The 23,448-nt window shown below is 32.8% G+C and overlaps 1 protein-coding gene across 1 annotated transcript in view; it reads right to left on the bottom strand.

The window, feature by feature from the left end:
* LOC145324321 (facilitated trehalose transporter Tret1-like) overlaps window positions 1-16,611 on the bottom strand; it is a 57,797-nt gene extending 41,186 nt beyond the window's left edge. The window contains exons 1-9 of the mRNA XM_080166938.1: window positions 16,520-16,611; window positions 14,842-14,905; window positions 14,248-14,319; window positions 13,788-13,857; window positions 12,080-12,153; window positions 11,677-11,741; window positions 9,422-9,526; window positions 8,087-8,192; window positions 6,938-7,002 (exon numbers count right to left, since the gene is read on the bottom strand). Of these exons, the coding sequence (XP_080023064.1) occupies window positions 6,938-7,002; window positions 8,087-8,192; window positions 9,422-9,526; window positions 11,677-11,741; window positions 12,080-12,153; window positions 13,788-13,857; window positions 14,248-14,319; window positions 14,842-14,905; window positions 16,520-16,555 (657 nt within the window). The 5' untranslated portion in view covers window positions 16,556-16,611. The remainder of the gene's footprint in view (window positions 1-6,937; window positions 7,003-8,086; window positions 8,193-9,421; window positions 9,527-11,676; window positions 11,742-12,079; window positions 12,154-13,787; window positions 13,858-14,247; window positions 14,320-14,841; window positions 14,906-16,519) is intronic.
* Window positions 16,612-23,448: the final 6,837 nt, after the last annotated feature.

The following is a 23,448-nucleotide window of genomic DNA, read 5'->3' as shown; positions in this document are numbered from 1 at the left end:
ATATAAGCTCCTCTTGATGAACAAAGTTGTTCTTGTAGTTTTGTAATGTTTTCTCTTAGGTTTTAACATGTCATGTTAAAATATTTGAAATATTTGCACTTGACTTTGTAGGCCAAACCAATGGAAGTAATAAAGTAAAAGAATAAAGGGGCATACAGCTATATACAACACTGCCCACAGGGCAGAGACCTTGTCTCAATTTTGTATTGGGTCTCTGAAATCAGCAAAAGAAATATAAACATACCCCAGTCTCTAGTCCTACAAAGAGCGCAATTGGCTAGCAGACGAAAAGGGTTTCCGCCGCTTTAGACAGGTAGTTGCCTTGATTATACATTTATACTTATATATATATTAAAATAACAGAGAATAATATATCCAATAGTAAGTGTCTTTTCAAGATAAAAATTAATAATTATTTAAGAGTTTAAATGAGAGTATCCGTTCGGAACAGACAGACAGACTTTAAATGGAGAAAATTTTTGCGTTAAGCAAATATATGTCAATACAAATAGTGAAATACTTTCATTTTTTACAATTTTCTGTGTGTGTACTGAGCTATAGATGTGGTATTGAGTTTCTACCCAATATTTTATATACTTTTCAAGGATCTTAGGGGATAATACAATTCTTATGTAAAAGTAAAATGGTGTCTATCTATCGTCTGTCTGTGTGTACCGAAGCATATCGCTAACCGATATGGTTCCCCTTTACAATACAGTTTCTCATAGGTCCTGGAAAGGTTTATATCTCTGCTGGAAGAGGGCACCACCACCCTCCAAAGAGAAATCACCCAAGGAAAGAAAGACCCCAAACAATCTTTTATATTATTTCTAATACAAACTAAGATTGAAAGTGGCCTACCACCTCAAGTGCCCCTAGAGCTCTCTAGGGGCATATACGCTAGTAGAATATTAATTTTAAAAAAATAATGATAAACAAAATTTCCCCTTTTTTTAAATTAAAATATTGGTGTAAACGAGTTTGGTTCTTTGTACAAGAAAACAAAGATGAAAGTACCCAAAGGTTTAACCCAAGAAATCAGGGCTGGTGTTGATACAACTTTGAGTGTCCTCTCTCCCTGACTTTTATAAAACTAGCGACTTCGCCCCTAGCCTCTAGGGGCTTTGCCCCAAGAGGTTTGATTAACTTAATTTTTCGTATTTTAGATTTAAAAAGAAAAAGTAAAAAAAAAAAAAATTTTGGGGGGGGGTATTTTCATTTTTTTGGGGGGTTTGGGGGTGTCCCACCCCCCAAGAAAATAGCTTAAAACCATCACAGGACCAGTAGGTATATTCCCTGAAGAGTAGAGCCCAATCGGTTCAGTGGTTACTGAGATCTTAAGCTTTAGACGGACAGACAGACGGACAGACATCGTTCTACTTTGTATTATAGATGAATAAGAGAACAAGGATGACAACATACATAAGCAGCGAGGTACACGATAACAAACAAATATAAGTAGGTGCGCAAATTTAACGGGGAGCCAAATATACAATACTACCGACTACGCTCTAACGGCACTTGAGTCATTTTTTCTAGGGGTGATTTATCTTAGGAAGGTGGATGCACCCTCCCACAAAATAGTTATAAACCTTCCCATGACCTATGAGAAGCTATACTGTAAAAGAGAACCACATTGGTTTATAATCAGCAGTTAGCAAGATCTTTCAGTACATACACACAGACAGACAGACAAAGGATAAAGGTATAACTACATAGCTTACATAATGTTATGAAAAGACAGACATACAAACAAACGGATGGACAAAATGAATTGTATGGTAGACACTCAAAAGTAAATAATTTTACTCATCTATCTCTAATAGCAAGCCAAAAATATATGTATATATCTAGGACTATAAAAGCTTAAATGGGTCATTTAAATTTATTATTTTACATATATACATACATACAGGGTGGGGAAAATAAAACCGGATATTTTTCAAATGGTCATAGCTCCAAAACTACTTGGCCAATCAGGATGTTTGACCCCACTATAAAAAGCTTAGGTAATGACCTTTTTGCCCTTAAAAATCTTTGGACGATGGAGGACATATACTCCGAGCTGGCCGCGAATTGTTCAACAAGACAGATTCGGAGTGCGCCCGTACTATACTCTGGATTCTCGACTATGGCCTACTAAATCTGACCTCAGTCTATCTGTAGATGAGATAAACTTGCTGGGGTTATTGTTAGATACATATAAAGCTCTCTATTGGAAATGGCTTGGCCGTAGTACTCCGGCAAAGTGAAACGTGGCAGATTTTGATATGTTAAAATCATCTAAAATCTTGAATATTTATTGGTTCAACACAACAGGGGCCCATATGGAACCCTGAAACTGGTTTTAGACTATGGGTTGCGCTGATAACCCGAGGTAAATCTTCATGCCATTTCCAAACAGGTATAGAACGTTGTTTTAGCTCAACTGTGGCCCAGATGAGAGCCGCCATGTCGAAGGTTAGCTTTAAAGATGGGTGAATTTGTATTGTGAATCACGTCCCGAAGGAGATGCCTTAAAGACCTCTCTCATTGCCATTATTAAGGAGAACTTCGCCACTTTAGACAGGGACATGGTGATAAGTTCATGCGGGCGGTTCAGGGGGCGGGTAGAGGCGGTGATTGGGGCTGGCGGTGATTTTATTTATAAATCTAATAGTCTTATACCAATTTTGCTTCCCAGTTTTTGAAATTTAATAAAATCATTAAACTTGACGATTTTATGTTCATTTGTTTAAAAGATAGAATTGTCCGGTTTTATTTGCCCCACCCTGTACATGTATGTATAAATAAAGGAAGTGGATAAAATTGAAAATAAAGTTTATATACTGTCCATAAAATATAATACTGATAAAATGTAAATCTGACTACAGCGGTTCCTAAGGTCAATATGTCAGATTAAAATTACTGAGCCAAAAATAGGTGTTAGATATACAATAAGACAGCTTTCCGCGGATATAAAAATGTACTAGAATACTTAAGACACGGGCTAAAAAACAGGTTTTAACCTTATGATTTTATTCGTAGAAAACTAGATATAATACGATGCTATATTTAAATTTTCAGTATGGCTGAGAACCGGTTCTAATCTACCGGATTTGGAAGAAATACTAGAAACAAAATTACAATATTGGTTGAAATGTTTGGATACAATAATATAAGTACCCACAGAATTTTAGGCTACGAACGAAATATTGTGTTTATAAAACTTTGGGTACCAGTGTACTATTGGTTTAAAAGCAACCATAGGAATGTTCCAGATCAGAGGTTGAACAACATTCCTGTCAAAACTTTACCTTTAAAGGTACACTTCGATTTCATTTAAATATTAGAATTTAAAAACCCTAAATTATATTGTTCTTGTAAATTTCAAATTGTAAACCAGGTGTTACATTTCATTTGCTGGCTTAAAAACTGTGGGTATTTTTATTGAATTTTGATGGTTCGTACAATCCAACATTGTTTATATCTTCAACCAATAATCTACAAAAATGATAATTTTGTTAAATGAATTTTTTTAATCCCATAAAATTGATAAAAAAAAGGAACAAAAATAACATGTTTTAAATGGATCTATTGACTTTCTGATAATAAAAGTTTTTTTAAAAATATTTGACTAAGACTGTCCTGGTAAATTTAAGAAAATAGTGTGTGGAATATAAAGTGTATTGTTTATGTATTTTTCCAAGGTACAGTCCTTTATTTTCATACTCTGTTCCAGAATGGGGTCGTAATGGGATCATTTTTTGTTCGAAAAATACATTTTTTATTGGGGGGGGGGGGGGGGGGCCGGGGGGCTGTTAGTTATTAGAATGGAGAAATAAAGGGTCTAACATAAGAGATCTAAAGGGATAAGATAATGGCCAAAAAATTGATGTACATCTCCATTGGTGATACACAAAATTACCTCTTCTGTAGACTACAATTATTGGTTGAAACGTTTGGACCCTCAACTTAATGAAACAACGAATCAAAAGTTGTTAAAAGTCCCCAAAGTTAAGAAAACGCTTTTCAAAACTTTGGGGACTACTTAATCACCTTCTTCTGTGTAGCAGCTGTCCTATACCTATACCATTAATTATTATATCAATTTGTCAATCCAATCATGAGATCCTAATTACATAGCCCCCTTGACGTTACTGACACGGACAGAAAATGTGAATCACAGAGTAGCTACTAAAAACTTAAAAATTTTGTAAAGACAGACAGGTTGACGTGGGTAACTTTTAGAATAGCTTTCCTTTTTTTAACCAACTTTTTGTTGTACCAAATCGTCTTAGTTGTAAGCTCTGATTTGAATTTAAGGGATTATGGCCATTCTTTTATATATATTATATTTCCTACTTTATAAAAAGACTCAAGTCAATGCCAGTGCAGGGATTAAGGGATATGTCTATATTGAAAATTTTTTAACATAAATGCTAAATGTGTAAAATTCTGCTTCTGAAAGCTATCATATTTCTCTCTCTGTACATCTATTTTAAAGGTTTCAGTTGACATTTTTTCAAATTGCTTTTGTTAGACTAATAAACTCACCGCTTCCAGTAACCACTAATTGAGATCTTATATAAACACTGGGATGGTTTTATGCTATTTTGTTTTTAAATTTAAGAATCTGAATAATTTTTGGCTATTGCACAGGCCTTCCTGTCCAAGATGCTAGGGGCGCAGCTGCTACAGTAATAATGAACCTCTAAATAACGCTATACTGAGGATGATATGGTTACCAAGAATTAATAAAATAGAAAAAACAAATCTTGTGTTATATTTTATCCCTGACACTAAGACACTTTATTGTGTGTGTGGGTGTGTGTGTGTATGGGTGTGTGTTAGTGGTGGCTTGTGTGTGTGTAAAAAATGTATTGGAATTTTGGTAAAATATGTATCTTTTATATTAAAAGGAACCTTTGTCATCTCGAAATTTATCACAAAAAAATTGTCCTTTTAATTTAAATACTTTATTATTTTGTATTATATTGGAGGGCGTGCAGGAGATGTTTGAACGTGGGTGTCAACACGCCTTTGACAAGCTTATTTGAAGTAAACACTCCCGGGCCTTGGGCCACACCCTTCGGCACCCCCTACAAAATTAATTACACACCCCTTAAATTCAGGGGTCTAAAGGGATAAGAAAGTGGACGATAAATTGATTTACATCTCCAATGACGATACACAAAATTGTCTGTAGATAATAATTAGTGGTTAAAACGTTAGGAAACACAACATAATGAACCGGCCAGCAAAAATTCAATGAAAGTCCCCAAAAGTTGTTAAGCCAACGAATATAAGAAAACGATATAAAACTTTGAGGACAAGTTAAAATGCCCAATGTCCCATCCCTCCCTACCTTAAATCAATTTGAAAAAAAAACAATGCAATAAAATTGGGACAGTTTAGAATTGAATTCAGACAGAAAACAAAATATAAACACAGAAAATCTACGTAAGTAACTGACAGAAGCACATATGTATAAACCCTAATTATAGAGAATCTACGCGCAACTAAAAAATAATGAATGTCCTTTTAAAGCATAAACTATACTTTCTTGTATATTAAGTATATAATATTAAAGTTAGCCTAAAATATCGGTCATAAAGAAAAAGTCTGGTTTTTAGGTGCGTAGAGTTTCTATAAGTATCCGTCCCTCAATTGACCGACTCACCCACTCACTCTCTCACAGAAACTATGTCATATACATTATTTATTCCATATGAAATCATATGAATGATATATATACATTGACGCAACTGTGAACGTTTTCGTTTTTTTAATCATATCCTATACAAAAAATTGTTTACTTTTCCTTTTTAAAACTTTAATTAAAAAATGGGTGAGTCACCTTACCCTAAGTGCCCCTAAAGGCTTCCAAGGGTGTAGTCGCTAGAATTGTAATAAAGTAGAAAGAAGTCAGTGGCTGTGTGTTTCCCTTAGGATCTCGAAAACGGCTATTTTCAGCCATATTGCAGCTAATAAAATTATACCAACCCTCAAAATTTGAATTATGCAAAATTGTATTCTTTATCTTATTTCGGGTGTAAATCATATCCTTATACCTACTCTACAAAATACCTACCCCTACATAAGACCTACTCTACAAAAGACCTACGAATATATATTGTTATATAAACATCAAATTTATTAATAAAGTAATGCATATTTAATACATGGCCGCAGCGCTCGGCCCCCTGGCCTGCCTAGCTGCGGGCGCTCGGCCCCCTTGCCTATAACCTAACCTAACCTTACCTAAATATTGTAAAAAAAAATATTAAAATTTGAAAAAAATCTACCAACCACTTTTTGTAAATCAATGAAATTCTAAAATATAATTAAGTTAATGTACGATAAACATTCATACATTATTACATATAAGTTAGGTTAGGTTAGGTTATAGGCAAGGGGGCCGAGCGCCCGCGGCTAGGCAGGCCAGAGGGCCGAGCTCTGCGGCCTTGACCTTCTAGCATTACGATTTTTTGTAGAGTAGGTCTTTTGTAGGCGTTGGTCTTTTGTAGAGTAGGTCTTTTGTAGGCGTTGGTCTTTTGTAGAACCGACGAGTAGGTCTTTTGTAGGGGTAGGTCTTTTGTAGCAATGCCGACAACATCCATGATAAGCTCAACAAATCAATCATACAAACATAAACAAATATAGAGTAACACTGCATTTCGTATACAATATAAATAGACTTGATTATTTTATATACATTACATTGTACCTAACTGTCCAAGGAATCGGCATTCAAAATCAAGTTAATAGGTTAAATTTATAAAATCAAAAAACCTAAAACATTTTATGGTTAAAAAAACATACTGACTTTCTGCTGTTTATTGTAGAGTTGTCAAGTTTTAAATCGATAAGACAATGTTAACATGCCAAGAGAGAAAAGGTCGTATAGACGGACGTCCCAAAATTGTAGAAATTCCTCACATTAAAAAAGGTTTACCTCATCAATGATAAAATTTGGTCCTCGTAGCCATTGTAGAGATTTCTTTGCCTCACTAAACCTACCTTCAACAATTAAAGAGTAGCATCGCTTAGGATTATTTGTTAGAAAATAAAACATTTTTTTAATATTACCGCAAAATATACAATTTTAGGCTCCAGGACAAACGCAGGAGTGTTTAAAATATAAAGTTATTCATTTAAGGTTTTCTATACAGGTTAGGTTTAGTTAAGATTTGAACATTCATGAAATAAGCCTCTCGCAGGGGCTAGGCATTAAAGAATAGGTTAGGTAAAGTGTCCCCTTTGACGTTTGTCCACTCCGACGTTTGTCACTCCATTGTTTGTCCTAGAACCTAATTTCAAATGTTCAATAAGACTTAATCATTTATATTTAAGCATTTCATATACTGATTATGCTCTATATGTTTACTGTAATACAGTTTATTGTTTATTTTTCATCCAAGTATTGTTAGCTCGTTGTTATTTACTACTTTAGTTAAGACTTAACATTATTTAATACTTTATTATATTACTAGCGGCTACGCCCCTAGAGGCCTCTCTTAAGGAGAACCCGATCGGTTCAGCGGTTAGCGAGATCCTTCGTTAAAGAAAAACAAACACACAAACACACGAAATCCTGTTACTTTAGTATAAGGATACATTATTTTAGATTTGGTGGTGGTTACTATTTTTACAAAGGCTTAATATTCGCCGGGGGGAGGTAACAGTGGGCTTCAAATTATACTGGTACTAATTTGAAGATTAAAAAGCTATGATTACTTTAATTGAATTTTGATTGGTTGGTTGATCAAAACAAGAGTGTCCAGACCCCCTATACTTTGATCGGTACACCGACAAACGTCCTAATGCGACAAACTATTTTATAATTTTTTAAAAAAAAACTAGGACTTTTTACTAAAGATATGTCGTATTAGGACGTTTGTCTCTTTAAGAGGTTTGTCGCATTATGAAGCTTAGGACGTTTGTCGCATTAGGACGTTTGACGCAGTAGGAGGTTTGTCGGTGTACCCTTTGATCTACTCAAGAGGTAAATTTGTCTATCATTATTGGGTATACATATCAATTTATATCCATCGTCTTGTCCTCTAACGCCCCTGATTATTAATCCCAATCCCGTGGACCTTACCTTGATTAGCCAGGTAGGAGGGGGACTCAGGTACAAAACAAAGCAGGACTATTCCCAGGGCGGGGTAGGCTATACAGGTACATGCCAGTGCACGCCAGCCTAGCCACTAGATAGATAGATAGATAGAACTATACTAAAGGCGGGGTAGGCTATACAGGTACATGCCAGTGCTCGCCAGCCTAGCCACTAAATCGGTAGATTTATAGATAGATAGATAGTATTCCCAAGGTAAGGTAGGCTATACAGGTACATGCCAGTGCTCGCAAGCATTGCTACTAGATACATAGATAGATAGGTTTGATGCTGCTGTGCTACCTAAGTACATAATTTTCCTTATTATAAAAAATAATTGTATATAAAATAACAATAGAGTATCTGCTAAATATAAAGTTACAATTAAAAGATACGTATAATAGTTAGGAGTGTGAAAAATTACTTTTGTCTTAAAATTCACATAAAAAAGTTTAGTCTTATTAAAATTATTTTTATTTGATCTAATTTAGAATTCTTATTTCCAGTATGGCTTCAAAACCAATTACACTGAAAAATCATGTATTGCATCGTATTATATATTTTTCTACGAATAATAAAATAAAATCGATAATACAAATACCAGCTTTGTTAACACGGTCCTTCAGCCCATCGTGGCTAACAATTCTGGCATTAATATCATAGTTTTTACTTTTATTATCTGAGCTGAGTGGTGAGCCAGATCGGAGTGAGCCAAATTTCAGCCAATCACGGCGCAGCATTTAATAAAATGCTGTGCTCTCATTGGTGGAAAGTTGGCTCACCACTAAAATGATTTAAAGATCCAGCTCTGCATAAAACTGAATATAATACTAGATGCAATAAATAATTATTATCAGATTTTAAATGATAATGTATCAATTATAATATACCAGTATGATTATTTCATACTATAATCCATACATTTTTGCCAAAGGTATGAAAAATTATGTATTGCATTTTCAAAATACTACACATATAGGATTAGGTTCATAAGTTATTCTGTCAATATAATGATCATATGAAAAATATTTCAATTTCTACCTTCTTAATCCTCATTTTAATAACCATTTTAGATTGATCAATATTACAATAAAAGAAAACATAAAAAAGGCTAACATAAAATAACATAAATTCATAAAAAAAAATCAAATAATATTCTTGGATTTCTTTCTAAATAAGACAAACTATTTTTAACATTCCAGTTGTTATAGAGTGCAAAAGAAACATTATCATCCTATTATACAAAAGCTTGATATATTTTGCAAGTAAACAACAGATTTTGTATTTTTATCAATAAAAATAAAAAAAAATAACAATTCTAACCTTTCCAAAAACATAGGTAAACCAAGTGGCCACCATGTAGAATGAACTAAGACCAGCTCCAAAAGTTGTTCTCCACTCAGGAGTGCTTATCTCACTCACATACACCTTCAATTAAACAAAGTTGTTTTCACTTAATTAAGTTTTTCTTACTCACATACACCCTGAATTAAACTAAGTTGTTCTCCATTCAGGAGTGCTTATCTCACTTATATAAATCTTGAATTAATTAAAGTTGTTTCCACTTAATTGAGCTTTTCTTTCTCACATACACCCTGAATTAACCCTTACAGATCGGGCCCCAATTCCCACCTTAATAGATCGGGGGGGGGGGGGGGGGGGGCTCTTTTTTTTCTTGTGGTTCATGTGTATTTTTAGAGAAAATTACTTTTTCTAGTCATAGCGGTCGGACCGCTCCTTAGCCGCTTTTTAGTGGCCAGCCGCTAAATTTTAAAACAGCTGTGGCCAATTTTGCAGCTAGGATGACCAAATTTTAGGGCAAACTTTTATTTTTCATAACAAAAAAAAAAAAATTTCTGATCATCGCCGAAAAACGGCAAATAACAGAAACCGCCATTTTCGGCGGTTGCGGCGGTTGGCGGCGCAAATTAATATTTTTATCTGTTTATTATTGCTCAAGGATTTACCAAAAAAAATTATAGGTCCCTAGCTGTAATAGAAGCCACGATATTCATGATCACTGTGGGCTAGAATTGAATCAAGACAAAAGTAAGTGCCGAGCCCTGGGACCTATGTATGGTGATAATAGACATAAAACCATGATTATTCCAGGTAAAACCAAAATATTTCAGCGGGGGCTTTTTGAGAAAATTATATTTGAAAACTTCAAGTTCAATTTTCACCCCCTAGGAGTTGCCGCATAATCATGACAAGAAAAGCAAATATTATTTATTTTAAATTTTGAACAACTTTGCTTTTATGAAGTCCTTCTTTAAACCTCTCTATATATGATTTATTTTAGGCTGAATTTTCATGACCTTTGCAAAGCAAGTGATAAAAATGGCCATTTATTAACTCCCTTCAGGAGTGGTTTTATGAAGAACTTTATAAAAGCAAAGTTGTTCAAAATTTAAAATAAATAATATAAAATCTAATTTTCTCAAAAAGCCCCCGCTGAAATATTTTGGTTTTACCTGGAATATTCATGGTTTTATGTCTATTTTCACCATACATAGGTCCCAGGGCTTGGCACTTACTTTTGTCTTGATTCAATTCTAGACCACAGTGTGATATATGTCTGTAGTAAAAGCCGGACAAAAATCGGTCATAAAGTCGGTCAGGGAGCGGTCAAACGGTCATAACACCACTTTTCTCAGAAGGTCATTGATATCTAAGTATTCACCAAAAAATTTTTAGGTTTCTACCTTATACACAAAAGTCATAATGTAGAAATTAAGATTTATTTAGAATTTTTTCTAATTTTTTTTGCTACCCAACCGACTTTGACCGAACACCACGACCAACACAGACCAGATATCCTAATAAAATCAACTCTTGCCGATGTATAATTACTAAACTTAAAAAGTCATGAAGTTACAGCTCTCCATCTTACCTACAAAAAAATGAGATTGAAAAAACTAGAGGGGGGGGGCTCTTAGAGCCCCCCCCCCCCGATCTGTAAGGGTTAAACTAAGTTGTTCTCCAATTAGGATTGCTTATCTCACTTACATACACCTCAAATTATACAAAGTTCCCAATTCAGGAGTGATTATCTCACTGACATACACTTTCAAATAACATAGTTGATTTCAGTTATGTAAGCTTTTAACACTTTCATACATCTTGAATTATACAAAGTTGTAGTCATCTCAAGAATGCTCATCGCTCTTACATACACTTCCAATTAAACAAAGTTGTTTCCACTTATTTGATCTTTTCTCCCTTACTTACTACTTGAATTAAACAAAGTTGTAGTCAACTCAGGAATGCTTTTGCACTTATATACAACTTGAATTAAACAAAGTTGTTTCCACTTATGTGAGCTTTTCTTCTTTAAATACACCTCAAATTAAGCAAAGTTGTTATTCACTCAGGAGTGCTTATCTCATTGACATACACCTTGAATTAAACAAAGTTGTTCCTAATTCAGGAGTGATTATTGCAATGACGTACACCTGAAGTAAAATAAAGTTGTTACTACTTATCTCACTTACATATTTGAAGCTGTTCCCCATATAAATGCACAAACACACCATGATTATATAGTAATTGTGATAATAACAAAATTTTAAACTTACCCCTCCAGGAGAGCAAGCTAACCCGCATGCTACACCACACAGTAGACGCCCAAAATACAGTAACTAGTAAAACCTAATTTTCATTTTTAGTTTTAAACCTCTATAAATTACATTAAATAAAATTACCAAAATATAGAGAATCTTGGGGGCAAAACAATGGACTATGAATCAATATACCCCAAATTATAATAGACCAAATTAACCCTATAGTAGAATTAAATCTTTAGAGGAGAATGCTTGGCACTCCTATTTTGTACAGACCAAATACAAAGGCTCAGTATAATTAAAATTAAATACACTGTTTATATTATATTTAATGTTATTTTTCATCATACTATACCCATCACCAATCAATTTAAAATATGCTTAAAAGCAAAATGTACTCCAAAATAAAAATATTCCTTTAGATCAGGTGCTGCAGCTATACAACTAAACCCAATGATAAACAGTGGACCCAGAAGTCTGCACGTCAATTTTCTAAACAGAAATTGGAAGCAAAATATTTTTTTTAAATGCAAAATTAAAATTTAAAGAAAGTGTAATGTTATTTAGTAATATTCACCAATTATAAAGTTCTAAAAAAGTTCAATAAAGTTGTAAATTTGATTTCAGACAATTTTAAGAATTAAAAAAAACTTCCATGAAATATTAAATGTATATGAGTGACTTCTGCTAATGCACATAAAGTCAAATATTAATCATAAAACACCAGTATAGATAAATAGAGCAGATATAGAGGGCTGGGACAATAAGTAATTAATTATATTTTACAGTTCTGATAAATCCAGATTTATCTATGAGTTTTGTTTTAATTTTTTTATTTAGAACTTTACTGTCTTCTAGTATTTGTATTGATTATTTTGGGTATAGTCCCTTTCGTGGCAACGCCCCTTTAGGGGCGTTTCGTCGTATTTTCAAAATGGATTTTGATAGGTTAGGTTAGGTTGTATTGGGTTAGGTGATTGTTCCATAGGGTTAGAGTCCCCTGCAGGGGCAAGAAATAGGAGAAAAGCTACTGTGAAAATACAAAGAAACGCCCCTTAAGGGGCGTTGCCACAAAAGCAACTATACTCATTATTTTTAGTAGACTTAGTCTGCTAGCATACAAGATTACGGTATTTTGTGTTAGTACCCAAAGCCAAAGAAAGCCAAAATACTGGATTATAGAACAATTTTTCCATCCCTGTATCCCTTTTAAAAAAGGTAAACATGTACATTGATTTTAATCTATTATGTATTAGCAAAAATAAACAAGAATGACAACATCCAATAACCAATACTAATTTGTTACACAAGGGAATATAAGTTCATGCCCTATGGATGTGACTAGTGGCTTCGCCTCCAGCCTCAAAGGTAATACACCAATATATCCTTATGTAAAAGTAGCAGGGTCTGTCTGTTTGTACCCAAGGATCTTGCTAAATGCTAAACCAATATGGTTCTCCTTTAAAATGTAGCTTCTCATATGTCCAAGGAAGGTTTGAATATATTTGTAAGAGTGCACCACTACCATTCTAAGAGAAAAGAAATCGCTCTTACATCCCCCCCCCAAAAAAAAATAAAAATATTTTTTATTCTTTTTCTTTTTAGACTAAAATTGATAATGGTCAGAGTCGACTCCCCCCCCCCCCCCCCTCCTCCTCGAGTGACCCTAAGGGCCTCTAACACTAGTAAGGGTAAAGTATAAGATGATAAAATATTAAGTTGTTAATATTCTTAGGTATAAACAGATTCCAAGCCAGCCAAATGAAAGATACCAAATCAGTGTCCAATCTCAGTTAGATGATTTTAACAGATTCCAAGCATTATTATTTCATGTTGTAAAAATATAATTATTTAATAATTTACTTTTGTTGTTTATTCTATTTTGATCATTAAGGGGCGTTTTTATTACAGAGAGTTTAAAAACAGATTCTGGGCTTAAATCTATTTATGTGTAAAGATTTCAAGCTTCATCATTTTGTTTCAGAGTATATAGAGATGTGCGTGATGCTAGTTCTTGTTAAATAGTTGGGACACCTGTCATTTGCACTGAGCTACTACCTAAAGGTACTTTTTACTTGAGATATTTGAAAAAATGATCGACCAAAAAGACTAATGTATAAATTTACCTTCCCAAGAATTCGCTAGTAATTCCTCCAAGAAAACAAGTAGGTACCATTGCAAACGTCTGCAGACTTGCTGAAAAAAAAGATATAATGGGAAATCTAATAAATTTATGTGAGAAATAAAAAAAAACTTATTTGCATTATGAAACTGAAACTTTTAGTTTACAAAAAATACCTCTTGTGTGCTAGTTATAGTTTAGAATCTACAAGATTTTTTCAATCATTACTTAAAAGAATCCAAAAAGTAAGGTGTCAAAGATCTTACTATTTTTGTTGAAAAATCCGATTGCATATCCAAATTCTATGGATCATTTTACATCTACTACTTACTAAAAACACCGACTAGCTATTTTTTTTTAATCACAAAAGTTCTTTGCAAACATATAACATTATACAGTATACATTTAAGAAACTTTAAAGTTCAGGAATGGACATACGAGATAACTTAAGAAAAAATACTTACTAAACCAAGAAATTTGGTCAGCGTCCATATCAAATCCATTTTCTTTGCTAGCCAAGTCTGACAGAGCCACTCCTAGATAGATAGCTAGTTAGATTGATAGATAGATAGATAGATAGATAGATAGATAGATAGATAGATAGATAGATAGATAGATAGATAGATAGATAGATAGATAGATAGATAGATAGATAGATAGATAGATAGATAGATAGATTGATAGATAGATAGTTAGATATAGATAACCTACCTATAAATATCTCTTGTGGGCGAGGGGACGCTTCGAGAAGTAGTCCTCTTAACGTCACATTGAACTTACTCTACGGCCTTAGATTGAGATGTAACACGACCATGCCTTGAAGTCCCAACTATGCAGAGTAATGAGTTGCGCCTGTTTAGACCCAAGACATTCCACCTGCTTAAATAATTTTTGTCTTGTACCTGACATAGCAGTAGTTAGAACCATTTTAACGTCTTCCGTTATAATGTGGTGCTAGGCCGAGATTCGAACCTATCACATTCCCGACAACAAGAGGATGCGCTACTTGTTAAGCCACATATTTAGACAGATAGTTAATAGAATAGATAAATATATACCTGAAAATCCAGTGCCCGCCCCAATACTCATGCTTAATGAATACACAGACATACAGCCAAGCACCTAAATTACATATAATAGAGTGGCTACGCTACTGAAGTTTAAATCAATATAAAACGAGTCAATAACTGTTTCTCAATGTTACATTGTTAGATAATTTAGTCGAAAGATAGAAATGTTTTTTTTTGTGGTCAATTTGTCAAATGCAGAGTTTTTACCAAATATATTTATATTTTATATTTGTTTCTTAAAATTGTTATTATGTTAAATAAAAAAGTAATGTGATATTTTGAAATATGTAATATAAGACCATAAAATAAGAAAACAATTTTATATTCAAATTCATTTTTTGACTTCCTTAAAAGCATCTAAAGCATATTTTAGAACGAAATAAATAAAAATTAACAAGGAAGACAACATCCATTAGCAGCGAAATACAAATCAAATACAACAAGTTTGGTGCTTTCACCCAAACCTATTTTCAGCTCCCTACTCCTTTATTAAACAAAGAAGCATAAAAACGAAGCACTGAAACGGTAGGACAAACGGACATTAACACTTGTATAGTGTCAGAACTGAATAATCAGAATATAAATGTATAAGAGTCGAAGCAAAATTGTAAGTAAATTTGTTAAGAAACTGCTTGATACAGAATAATGTTTATGGACATACTTACATTTTTAAGACTTGATTATAGAGTTTCTTATAATATTCTGTCCCAGAAATCAATATAACAAAAACAAGACAATCGGATAATTAGATCACATAAAATTTGTTGTTAAAAAAGTAAAAAATCAACATGTTTAAAATGGACGTACGGACATTCTGGTAATTATGATATAGTTGCTACTCTTTCCAAATCGTACCCTACTACTACAGGAATCACCATGCAAAGTATGAAATCAATAGGACATTTCTAACATTCCTAAATTAAGACACAATAAAAACTGTCCTGAATTTGTAATAATTTTGAGTAACACGACTCCAGTTACGTCATATTTTTTCTTTCGCGAAAAAGGGAAGGGGAAAGAAAAAAAAGGGAAGGGGGGAAGAAAAAAGAGATGGGAGAAAAGGGGGTTTTCCCCATCTCTTTTGAAGAGATTTTCTTCCCCCCTTCGTTTTTTCGGGAAAGAAATATATGACGTCACTGGAGTCGTGTTCCTCAAAATTAATACAAATTCGGGACAGTTTTTATTGTGTCTAAATTAACGAAAAAGCTATACGTTACGGACGGACTTTAATTATAGAAAAATATGCTAACCAAAAAAAACAAGGAAATTCAATTGATTTCACCTACTGCCCAATTAATATAAATCAGAGAAAAAGGATAAGACAATCACCGATAATTAGATATACATCCCCATTGATCATAAGCAAACCAATCAAAATTAATGAAAGAACCCAAAATTTTTAAGCCAATGAATGAGATCATGTGGTTATAAAACCTTTGGTACCATTGTTATTTATAGTCCAATTTCTTCTCCCTCCCTGCTATGGATCTATTTGTAAAAATCCTCTAAAACATTTGTAAAAAATCCACGTATTTATTTTAAATGAAAAAATAGTATCTTTCTGATGATTGCAGAAGCATGAAACTCTGAGTAAAAGAAAATATAAATTTAAGATAAAATGTTGTTTTACTTTTAAGTTTATGTAAAAAAATATATATATATTTACCTGTCGAGCAAAACTTGGTTTCACTTCTTTAGCCATTTTATTGTCTAAACACTGAACAATCCTTATAATAAAGTAAAAAAAATGTCTGTCTGTTTGTTGGTACCGAAGGATATCGCTAACCGATCGGGTTCATCTTAAAAGGGTAGCTTCTCGGTAGGTCCCGGGAATGTTTTTAAAAAGTTTGGGGGTGGGTACCACCACCCTCCTAAGATAAATCGCCTCTAGGAAAATTACCTCCCCCAACTTTTTTTGAAACTAAAATAAAAAAAATGGGGTTATGGGAAGGGGGTCTCCAACCCCCCGCAAAAAAAAAATTATTTTTTACTTTCTGGTAATGGTTATATGGTTGCTACGATTTCTATATTGTCTCTTTTACAGAAATAATTTCAAATCTATAGGACAATTAATCTGCCTAAATCAACGAAAGGGTCTTTTGCGGACGGACGGACCGACCCATCGCTTAAAATAAAAAAGTTTCGATTTCAGTAGAAAAATCTTTTAATTATTTAGTTTATATGTCTGTCCGTCTGTCCATCTGTCGTCGTAAGAGAGTTTTATGAGCAGGGATTGGTAGTTGATTTTTTTAAAAAGAATTTATTGACCTATGAACAATGAGCATTATAAAACAAGCTTTGGTAATTATAAAACCTTTCATCCTTGTTTTATTGTTAATGAACTTTATTCAAATAGAATGATTAAACTTCCAAAAATATATATTTTATAATCTTTATATCTAACCACAATGAAAATCTAAATATTAGATAACACTAAAATTATACTGTACGTATTGGTGCAAAAAATGGGGACGAATTTCAAATTGTTTTGGCGTGTGACGTCATACCCCCATCTCTTTTCTAGGGGGTTTCTTTCCTCCTTCCCTTTTCTTTCCCCTCACTTGTGACGTAAATAAACAGCCCCGTCAAATCAATTTAAAAATTGTCCCCTTTTTTTGCACCAATACGTACAGCATCCACTAAAATAAAAAAATTACTTGCATTGTAAAACTATGTTCTAAAAATAATTTAAAAATTTTACAAGGATGACACAAAATATGCCCCACAAAGATGGAAATGTTAACAAAAAAAAGCATATCTTTAATAGCAGCTGAGTAAATCGTATTTCTCCCATAGTCTAGTGACTGACGAACAGACAGACACACAAAGAGAATTATAGAGTAGCTTTGCATTGTTATGAGTTGCGCCTGTTTTCGGCCAAGGCATTTCCTCTATTCTGTCTATTAAAGTCGCCATTCTGACGTAGCAGGAGTAGGTACCATATTTATCGTCTTTAGGTATGACACAGTGTTTAGACGATATTCCAATTCATCACCGACCCGGCGACGACGAGCGGATGCGCAACATGTTAAGCATAGACGCGTTTAACCACCTTCCCCTCCTTTTGAAAATGTTGAAAATAAGGGAGGGGGATATTATTATTCTATACCTAGCTCTTGTAGTACCCTTACCCTTCGGGACTAACAAGTTACCATTGTAACGGAACCTAACCTGACCTAAAATGATAAACCAACAAACGAAAAAATACATTCTTATTTTATAGGGTTTAAATCTTATATTTGGGTGTGAAATGCCAAGAGTGGCTTTGCAGCTGAAATTTCACAATTTATTTATTTTGATGTAGCAAAAAACATGAAAATTTAATTGTTATCACAGAACTACAGAAAATCGACTGATAAAAAGTATATGTTTTATTTGAAAGGGAGTCTCTCTGATTTTAACTTATTTGTATGACAACTACTCTGTAACAGGGGTATATCTATAGGACACTCTTACAATAGAGGTATGTGTGCTTTTACAAAAAAAATGCCTGTCGAGCACCGATACAACGAGAAAAAAAGAGTTGTTCAAGAATATAATTTGTGTACCAAAGGTTGTAAGCCTTTGTAATTTGCTCAGCTTCTATGAAAGATAAGCTTCAGATATTTTTTTTGTAGATTCTCCCATTGAACGAGCACAATTCATCTTTTATGCTTTCAGGCTGTTATTGCAACCCTATTAATTTTATTAATTACTTTTTCTTTTTGAAATGTGTTCACTTTCTAAACAATAATGTGGTCGCAATGTTCCTACACTGTGTTACTATTGGTCCAATTAAGGTATTAATCATCTAGACAATGGCCGATAAATAGATGTACATCCCCAATGATGATACACAAAATTACCCCTTCTTTAGATTACAAAACGTTTTTAAAGCGTATGAACACTAATTTAATGAACAAAACAATCCAAATTCAATAAAAGTCTCCAAAGTTGTTAAGCTAACCAATAAGAAAACGCTAATATAAAACTTTGGTGACTTGTGGAATAAACAGCTCAATGTCCCCTCCCCCCTCCATGACTTAAAATAGTAAGAAAAAAATGAGCCTCTCTTTAAAAACACATGTCTTTGGAAAATAAACTATATATGCATTTATCATTTATGTACAATACATGATCATTTTAGATTTATTATTTGTTATTTGCCCTGCTACTCGATAATCTAACTTTGAATGTACGTCTAAGGATTAGCAATATCCAAAATTATATTAAACATATAATTAAAAGGTTATAAGAATGATACTTTTATATGTATAGGCAAATTTTGATTTACTTTAATTAAATACAAAATCATAGAAAAGCTTTTCTTATAGCACTGTGTCTTATTGTCCTTGAAATCACCATTTAAAAAATCAAGATCATTTTAAAATGAGACATACAAAGTATTGCAAATGGCCTTGCTTTACAAGTGTACCTTATTGTTCCAGAAATCCACATACGAGGTTTGAAATCGTGAAATAAATCTACCATGCCTAAATTCTTAATACTTCGCTGTCTATATTTATATTTTTCCTTGTTATGTTATAAACAAATATTATGACATTAAACTCTTGTCTTGTGTGTTATTAAACAAAATTAATTGTTAAGCATTTATCTTATGTCTTTTTTTCGTAGCAAGACTATTCTATATCTCTGTATGAACGTCAGACACTAAAGCTTTCTTATGCAAAATGGCTATTTAAAAAATTGCTAAGTAAAAAATATTTGGGGGCGGGAGGGGCGGTAGACCAATTTCCCCACGTCCACCCCCAATTTTTATTTCATTTTTTTAATCTAAGTTTTTTGGGTGGGAGGGTGGCAATTTCTTTCTTATTCTTGGGAGAGTGGTGGTATCTCACCAAAAATAGTTATAAACCTTCCCAGGACCTATGTGAAGCTACCCAGTAAAGGAGAACCATATCGGTTCAGTGAATAGCGAGATACTTTGGTACAAACATACAATCAGACAGACAAACAAACACCATGTTACTTTATTATAAGTATACTAGCGGCTACGCCCCTAGAGGCCTCTAGGGACACCTTAGGTAATGGGGAGTAGGAGTAGTAGACCCTTCACTTTTATTTTAAATTTTAAAAATAAGGAGAACCATATCGGTTCAGCGGTTAGCGATATCCTTCGTTACAGACAAAAATAGATTACTACTTTATAATGTAAACTTAAGATTTCTTTAATCACTGAATCAATTGATATGAAGATTCACATATGTTCCTGGGTTAATAAATGTGAAAGTATAGATGTAAAACTCAGGCAACTTATACCTGGTTCTAGTGGTTGGGACCTTTTTCGTCTGCTATCAAATTGCTTTCTGCTCTTTTGATTGGCTGTGATAATATTTTTTTAAAATAAACATTTAACATACAGACTTTCTGTTAATAATTATAGAGTTGTTACACTTTTAAAATTGTACATAACTGATACATGAATCATCATACTGGCCAGAATCTATCCTTTCCTTTGTATTTCCAACTTGGTCCGCTTATTTTCCCCATAAATAATTGATAAATTTACACATTACAAACTTGTATAAAGTATATTTACTATATAGTATAACAGTTGGAAGTTTGAAAAATTATCCTTTCTCATAAAAGGGATAGTTGAATGAAGTGCATTTAAAAGATTTGATTGCAAGCATAAGTTATAAGAATACTATCTAGCATATCTAATTTTGTATTACAATAAATATCAATCAATCAAGCACCACCAAAATAGTCATCTTGCATTTTTTGTGAAAACAGGACAACCATATAAGTAGCACCTATCCAAAAAATATGATTTTCTAATCTTGATATTTTGTAACTACCTGGTAGAAAATTTTAATTCTTTCAAATATATGTCCTATAGATATAGTTTAAATTATTGAACAGAAAAAAATATACAGTTCACTAAATTCAAGTTTAAATGCAATTCGTGCAACTACCCCTTTAATTGTTTCTTAAATAGTTATTTTAAATTTCTTATTTTCAAGAATGAGTGTCCCTCTGCAACCTGCAATTATCTTTTACGTGAAACTTTTTTGTTACAAAGCTATTTAAATACTTAAAAATAAACAAGGATGACAACATCTGTAAGTAGCAAAGTAAAAAATAATAAAAAAGTATAAATATTGAATGGGAGCTGAGAAAATGTAACAGACAGCAGGCAACATTTAAAATAATATAGTAGCTTCCCTACTTAGAGATAAGAGATCTAAAAATCAGACCTCTATCTTTAATAGCTCCTGTAAAAATCTCATTTTTGTTTCTTATTATTAAGACGGCACAACTAAAAAATAATATTCCTCAAAAAAACACAATAATGATTTTTTAAAAAGGTGATGCATGTTGGGTCCCCCAACTGTCGATAATAAAGAATAAATATTTGTCATGTTTAAAATGACAATATTTACTTAAGGATATACATGGGGGGAAAGAAAAAGTAAATTATTCATTGATAAAGGAAGCGCCCCTATCCACCAGTGCAAGCTTATTGTTTAATATAAACAAATTGTCAAGGACCTGTATAAAGCTTCCTTGGATAGGAAAACTTAATCGGTAAAGTCATTAGCGAGATATTAACGGACGGAAAGTGCGTTTCTATTTTATATTATAGATTGGAAGAATAATAAAATACACTATTTCATTAATGGATAAAGCTACTTTACATATATAATAGGATTGTTATTTTTTTCTCTTTACATCAATAGTAAGTACGTAGTACTTACCATCATATTCTAGTTATAGAGTAGCTCCACTCAAATTTCTAAAATTTAGTTTTTTTGTAATTTACTTATCCTTGTGAAAATATAATGAATCTGGTGGCAAATAGACAAATTCTTATCTAGGATTAACTTCAAGCAAATATTAGTTTAATTCAAATTTTATTAAGAGTCCAGCTACTATATATGTATACCAGAGGCTTCGTCCCTAGCCTCTAGGGGCTTTTCCCCTAAAGGTTCAGGGGAGAATTTAAAACATTTTTTTTTACATTTTTTTAGATATTTTCTATATTTTATAACTTTTTATAACTCTTTATGACATTTTATAACTCTTTATATTTTGTTATAACTTTTTATATTTATTTATATTAATTTATATTTTCTAAAACCTTTGATTTTTTTCTTTTTTTAATGTTTTTAAAAATTTCTTTGCCATTAGCCTTTTTGGGGCTTCGCCCCTACAGGAGAAGGAAGGTTTCACAATCTTTTTGAATTTGAAAAAACAAAGTTTAAAAGAAGAAAAGAAATTTGAAAAGAAGAAAAAAAGTTAGAAATATAAAAAATATAAAAAGTATAAAAAAAATATAAAAAGATACAAAAAATTTTAAATATATATAAAATTTTATAAAAATTTAAAAAACATTAAAATTAGAAAAAAATACGAAAATAAAAATTTTGGGGGGGAAATTTTCATTTTTTGGGGGGTTGGGGGTGTCCCACCCCCCAAGAAAATAGCTTTAAACCACCACAGGACCGATAGGTATATACCCTGAAGAGTAGAATCCAATCGGTTCAGTAGTTACCGAGATCTTAAGCTTCAGACGGACGGACGGACAGACAGACAGACATCAAGCTACTTTGTATTATAGATAATTCAAACCTGTCTGTCGGTTTCTACAGATTTTTATTTATAAATTAACTAGGGGCTTCTAGGGGCACTTAAGAGGGGGCGAGATTGGCCCCGCAGTTTTAATTTTAGTTTTAAAAGAAAATTTAAAAAAAAAACATTTTTTGGGGGGTTCATGTTTTTCTAGGGTGATTTTTCTTGGGAGGGGGGTCGTACTTTCCCCCAAAAATAGTTATAAACCTTTCCAGTACTTATAAGAATCTACACTGTAAAGAAGAACAATAACGGTTCAGCGGTTAGCCAGATCCTTCAGTACAGACAGATACAGATCCTGTTACTTTTATATAAGGAATTTAATATATCCAATCAAATGCAAGCAAAGAAATTTTTAAACAACAAAGCCTTTTCCTAAGAAATTTAACTGTTTACAGTTAATTTATTATATGGATGGTAAAATTAAACTATTATTACAAAATGTGTACACTTTCTAACCAAGAATGTAGTTGGATTGTTCACAAGAAACTAAAAGGATAAGACAATGCGCGATAAATTGATGCACATCCCCAAAATTACCCTTAAAGTTGTTTAAAATTAATGGGTGAAACGTTTGGACATTCAACTAAATGAATCAACTAATCAAAATTCAATAAAAGTCCCTAAAGTAGTTAAGCCAACGAATAAGAAAACGTAATTGTAAAACTTTGGGGACTAGTGTAATATAAAAGAGCCCAATGTCCCCCCTCCCCTACCTGGATTGTTTCTCACTGTGTTACTATTATTCTGATTCAGTTTGATTTTTAAATTCAGCAGAAATAAATCAGATTCCAAGCCATACTGGAATAGTTATTTATCGCATCGTATTACAAGCAGCTTTTCGCTGCTATAAAATTGTACAATTATAAGATTAAAACCAGTTTTGTTAGCCCCGAGATACCGAAGTCACGGGCTTGATTTTTATATTCGTAGAAAACTGGATTTAATACAATGCGATACATGATTTTTCAGTATGACTTAAAACCGGTTCTAACCAATCGGATATTAATCGGTTTCGAA

This window comes from Acartia tonsa, chromosome 7 (assembly GCF_053477335.1).
Source record: "Acartia tonsa isolate MP-2025a chromosome 7, ASM5347733v1, whole genome shotgun sequence".
NCBI classification, from domain to species: domain Eukaryota; kingdom Metazoa; phylum Arthropoda; class Copepoda; order Calanoida; family Acartiidae; genus Acartia; species Acartia tonsa.
The sequence above is the reverse complement of the archived record's forward strand: the minus strand, read 5'-3'. Positions and strand labels throughout refer to the sequence as shown.